Raw genomic sequence first — 5,735 nt, forward strand, 5'->3', positions numbered from 1 at the left:
GCCCCGTGCGGCCCCCGAAGGCCTTGCGCCCAGCCCGGCCTCTCCCCTCTCCCCGCAGCGGCCCCGGCGTCCTGCTGGAGGGGGAACTGGCCGACGTCTCCCGCCACAGCGTCTGCGACGCCCGGGGCCGGAAGGTGAGGCCACTCAGTCCCGCACACCGGGTCCCCCCTGCGGGCCCCTCCATGGCCTGGGCCGGGCCCCGGAGGTCAAGGTCCAGGCCAGGCCGAATCTTCCAGGGCATCCTGGGGCCCAGACAGCACAAGGCCGGCCCTCACCGGATCCACCCGTGCCCTCTGCCCTGGGGTCATGCCCTCCGCTGTCCTCCAGGTGTCCAGGGACAAAGGGCCGGGTCACAGGCTTCCCCTACCTGGCCCGGCTCTGGTGCCTTTTCTATGCTATCTTGACCATACCCCACTCCAGCCTCACGGTATCTGGGGGTCACAGAGCTTGGGGTTCAGCCTCTGTGTGGAGCTCTGTGCCGTCCTGCCAGTGTGCTGTGGCTGCCTGGGTGGGTGGATGTTCAGATTGGGCATCCAGCCCGCCTGGGCTTCTTTGAACAGAAGTGGGGTTCCAGGACAGAGGGTGAGGGGTGTAAGGGGCAGGGTGGCCCCTCACTCTTCTGTCCCCCCACCCCAGGAACGGTACTACGTCTTGTACATCCGGCCCGGCCGCATTCACCGGCGGAAATTTGATGCCAAGGGAAATGAGATCGAGCCCAACTTTAGTGACACCAGGAAGGTGAACACCGGCTTCCTCCTGTCCTCCTACAGTAGGTGCCCTGCCTCGGGTGCCCGGCCTCCACCCTGCGCGCCGCCCCCCAGCCCGGCTTCCTCCCGCCTCCAGGCCCATGTGGCTGGCCTCATCTCTCCCCCTTGGCATATGCAAGTGGCTTCTCAGCATGGTTGGCCTTGATGGTGGGGTTTCCCTGGCACAACCTTCCTGCTCCCCACCTGCTCTCAGGGGTCAGGCTGGCCTTCCCAACTCTGCTCTTTCCCACAGTCTTTCAGCCCGAGCGTGGCTTTGGGCTCTCCTTGTGCCTGTGCCAAGGCCCGGCGCCCTCCTGTCTACTGTCCAGACCCTCACCGGGTTCTGAGGCCCTGTCCTCACCCCTTTGTGCAGTTATAACCACATCGTGAACTGGGTAACTTATAAGCTGGGCACTGGTGCTCATACCTGTAATCCTAGCTCCTCAGGAGGCTGAGATCTGAGGATCATGATTTGAAGCTGGCCTGGGCAGAGAAGTCAGTGAGACTCTTGTTTCCAGTTACCCAACAAGAAGCTGATAGGGAGCCGTGGTTCAAGTGGCAGGGTGCGAGCCTTATGCAAAAAGGAGCTCAGAGACAGCACCTAGGCCCTGAGTTCAAGCCCCAGGACCGACACACACACAACAAAACCCAACCAACCAAACACACATCAACTGCAACAGCAGGCTTGCTGTGTGCCAGGCCTGGCGCCAAGCAGTGCACAGGCTTCACCCCATTCACACCTCCTGACAGGTAGGCCCCGTCTCCATTTCTATTTCTCCTAACAGAGAGGAAGTCACTCAGCGAGGCTTGCTTAGGCAGCAGGGCGGGACAGCCCGGGCCGGAGCTCCTTGACAGTGCTGGGCTGGGGGAGTCCCATCTGCGGACGGTGGGGCATGGGTGGCATCAGCCCTCCCCTGCCAGTCCGGCCTGCTGACCCGAGACTCTGTGCCTGCAGGGGTGGAGGCCAAGGGGGACACAGACAGGCTCACGCCCGAGGCCCTGCAGGAGCTGGTGAACAAGCCGGAGCTGCTGGCGCTGACTGCCGGCCTCGCCCCCGAGCGCACGGTGGCCTTCTGGGTGCCCGAGGCAGATATGGAAGCGATGGAGCTGGAGCTGGGGACCGGGGTGCGGCTGAAGACTCGGGGCGACGGCCCCTTCCTAGGTGAGCTGTGCCATGCCCGTCTTACCCAGGGCCTCAGAGACTCCCCCCCCCCCCCGGACCTGTCCAGCCACGGGAGGGGACAGGCGGTTTCGCTTCTTCTTGCAGAGTCGCTGGCCAAGCTGGAGGCTGGGACCGTGACCAAGTGTAATTTTGCTGGTGATGCAAAGACAGGCGCGTCCTGGACAGACAACATCATGGCCCAGAAGTCTTCCGAGGGGCCCCCCGAGACCCGCGAACAGGGAGACGGGGTAGAGGATGAGGAGTGGGTAGGTCAGATCAAGGTTGGCCGGGTAACTGGCATGGTGCCTGTGTGCGTCTTCGTGGGAGTGGTTGGACATCCTGGTTCTGGTTGGGGCAGGGCTAGACCGGGGCGGGGGGTGGGGGGGCATGGCACTCCCAGCTTTGGTGGAAGTCCAGGAGAATTCTTTTGTCATCATAGGGCTGGAACTCTGGGCGCTGTCTCTCAGCTCTTCAGCTCAAGGCGAGTGCTCTACCACTTGAGCCACAGCGCCATTTCTGGATTTCTGCTGGTTTATTGGAAATAAGGGTCTCACGGGCTTTTCTGCCTGGGCTGGCTGGCTTTGAACCATGATCCTCAGATCTCAGCCTCCTGAGTAGCTGGGATGACAGGAGTGAGCTGCCGGCGCCCGGCCTCCAGGGGAATTCTTGAGTCTGTTAGCATCAGGGAAATTTCTTCAAGGAATTTTATGAAGAGGGCCACTCTGAGGCCTTGCTTTGGTGGACCTGAATCTACACAACGCCCCAAAGATTTCTAAAAGCGAGGGGTGGGAAGCAGGGGTGCTGAAGAAACTAGCAGAAGTCATTGGGTCTTAGTACTTCTGCTTTGGGTGAATACATTGTGTGGAAAGTGTTTTTTCTCTCTCTCACACACACACATACACATTAGTCTGAACCCCCTGTGCAGAGCAGGTGGAACTGGCTGTCTTGAATCGCATGGTTTTCCTTTCTTTCCCCCCCCTTCCCAGTTTTGCGGCCGCTCACTCTTACCTGGCATTTTCCTCTCCCAGCTGGTGCTCTCTCCCTTGAGCCACGCCTCTACTTCCAGATTTTTGCTGATTATTTGGAGAAAGGGCTCTTTCAGATTTGTCTGACCAGGCTGGCTTCCAACACTGATCCTCAGATCTCAGCCTCCTGTGTGGCTAGGATTTCAAGCGTGAGCCAGAGTGCCCAGCCCTGTTGATTTGGAAAGTCCTCTGTCCACAGAGCATTTTGAGCAACGATTTTGGCTAAAACTGTAGATGGTGTGTGAAGGTCCTTTTGTTCCAATTAAGCTAGCTGTCAAGCAGTAGAGTTGCCGCGCTGGCTGTGGGGTCAGCTCTATGGCTGGACATCTCATTTGCCTGAAGACTCACAGGTCTGTTGGCCTTGTCTTTCTCTAGGACGACTGACATTAATGGGCCATGGATGCCTCCAGGTCCAGCCTGAATGTCCCGTGGAACCTTCGAGAACTGCCCCTTTTCACGTCCACCCTGGAGCTGAAGGGAACAGCCAACCAGCCGGGCCCTACCTGCTGCCCCATGCTGCCTTTGGATTAGCCTTTAAACCAACTCAGCTGAAATCACATCCAAGCCCTGGACGCTGGTGGAGGGAACCCAGCTGCAGCTTGTGTGGCGGAGGGCAGGTGGTGGTGGAGAGGGTCCCTGCCTGGCCCAGTCTAGCCTTCCTGCATGCTGCATCTGCCCTCCTTGGCTGCTGCCCCGTGGGCTCGGTCCTCAGGGAGGCCGGCAGCCTTTGCAGGTGTGATCGGGGCCTCCACTCTCAGGCTCTCTGCCAGGCCACTTTGTGTCTGTTTATGTCTGGGGATCAAAGCCGGGGCTTCGTGTGTGCCAGGCAAGGGCTTCGCTAACAAGCTGCACCGCCAGCCGTGGCCTGGCACACACGCTCCATTCCACCTTTCTTTGTTAATTGTTTTGTACTTGGAGAACTTTCTACAGATGAGTAAATCTTCAGGAAAGAATTCCTCCACGTCGACTGGGTTCTTATCCGGTGGTGATGATCCTTAAAAAAAAAAGAGTCCCGTCTGCAGCCCTGACCACCGCGCCTGGGGAGGGCACCCAGGCCCAGGGTGTGTGGCTGTCTGGGCAGAATCTGTGTGTCCTCATTGAAACCTAGGTGACCAGGTCGTGCGGGTCCTGCTCCAGCACAGGGAAGAGGGGGGAGTGTGAGCTGATGATCGCTGAATCTCCCTTCTGGGGCAGACTCAGTGCTGGGTGCTGGTCACTACAGCCAGACAACACTGAGCTTTTCCTAGTGTTAGTGCTTATGCTAACTACTGTGAATATCTCAATAGGCCCAGCAGTTCTATGACAGGGTGTTAGCCTGTTACCCCTAGTTTTGCATATGAGACTTAAGTGCTGAGATTCTACTACTATCAGAGGAAGGAAGTTAAACCCAAAGATTCAAACTTAAAAGTCTGCCTGTTGTATGTGTGTGTGTACGAGTAATGGGGCTTGAACTCAGAATCCTTAGCTTTTTGCTCAAGCCTAGAGTCTTCCAGAGTCACACATCCACTTCAGGCTTTTTTCCTTTGATTTTTTAATTTTTTTTTTTTTGGGGTCCGGTTGTGGGGCCTGAACTCTGGGCCTGGGCGCTGTCCCTCAGCTCTTCAGCTCAATGCTAGCGTTCTACCACTTGAGCCACAGTGCCACTTCAGGCTTTTTTCTTTTTGCTTATGTGGTGCTGAGGAATCAAACCCAGGGCCTCATGCATGCAAGACAAGCGCTCTACCACTGAGCCACCTTCCCAGGCCCTTTTCCTTTGATTTTTATTAAAACAAAAAGAAAACCACATAAATCCATAGTTACAAAAGCTCTATGTCTATATCTCTGTATATCTTTATCTTGTCACCAGTGATTTTTTTTTTTTTTTGGTGGGTGTGGGGCCTGAACTCTGGACCTGGGCGCTGTCCCTCAGCTCTTCAGCTCAAGGCTAGTGCTCTACCACTTGAGCCACCAGCTCCTGGCTCAAAGATGTTTAAATAATGTTTAATGTCTATTAAGTCCCTAGCATGTACTGGTTCTTTGGGGATTGTAGTGTGTGGATGTATGATTATGGATTATTACTTTTGTGTGTGTGAGTATGTTGATAATTGGGCTTGAGCTCAGGGTCTAGATACTGTCTCTTATTCTTACTTAAGGATGCTTTTCTAGTGCTGGGAAGGTGGCTCAGTGGTAGAGCACTTGCCTTGCATGCCTGAGGCCCTGGATTCGATTCCTCAGTGCTACATAAGCAAAAAGCCGGAAGTGGAATTGTGGTTTATGTGGAAGAGCGCTAGCCTTGAGCTGAAGAGCTGAGGGACAGCGCCCAGGCCCAGAGTTCAGGCCTCATGACTGGACCCCCCCCAAAAAAAAAAAAAGAGAAAGGATGCTTTTCTACCACTTGAACCACATTTCCACTTATGGCTTTTTGCTGGTTAATTGCCAATAAAAGTCTCATGGCCTTCCCAGGCTGGCTTTGAACCTCAATCATCAGATCTCAGCTTCCTGAATACCTGAGACTACAAATGTGAGCCACCAGTGTCTGGCTCTAGATACTGTGTGTGTGTGTGTGTGTGCGTGCGTGCGCGCCAGTTCTGGGGCTTGAATTCAGTGCTTTGGCATTGTCCATGAGCTTTGTTTGCTCAAAAAGAGCACTCTACCACTTGAGCCACAGCACCACTTCCAGCATTTTCTGCTTATGTGGTGCTGAGGAATTGAACCCAGGGCCTCAGGCATGCAAAGCAAGCGCTCTACCACTGAGCCACCTTCCCAGCCCCCATAAGTAACTTTTTTTTTTTTTTTGTCGGTCGTGGGGCTTGAACTCCGGGT

At 55.7% G+C, this 5,735-nt stretch overlaps 1 protein-coding gene across 1 annotated transcript in view; it reads left to right on the forward strand.

The window, feature by feature from the left end:
• The window catches only part of LOC105982297, a 38,373-nt gene that overhangs the window by 492 nt on the left and 32,146 nt on the right, over positions 1–5,735 (forward strand). Inside the window, 4 exon segments of the mRNA XM_013011869.1 lie at positions 3–134; positions 637–769; positions 1,702–1,908; positions 2,014–2,174. Of these exon segments, the coding sequence (XP_012867323.1) occupies positions 3–134; positions 637–769; positions 1,702–1,908; positions 2,014–2,174 (633 nt within the window).

The sequence above is a fragment of the Dipodomys ordii genome, unplaced genomic scaffold, assembly GCF_000151885.1.
Source record: "Dipodomys ordii isolate 6190 unplaced genomic scaffold, Dord_2.0 Scaffold15, whole genome shotgun sequence".
NCBI classification, from domain to species: Eukaryota; Metazoa; Chordata; class Mammalia; order Rodentia; family Heteromyidae; genus Dipodomys; species Dipodomys ordii.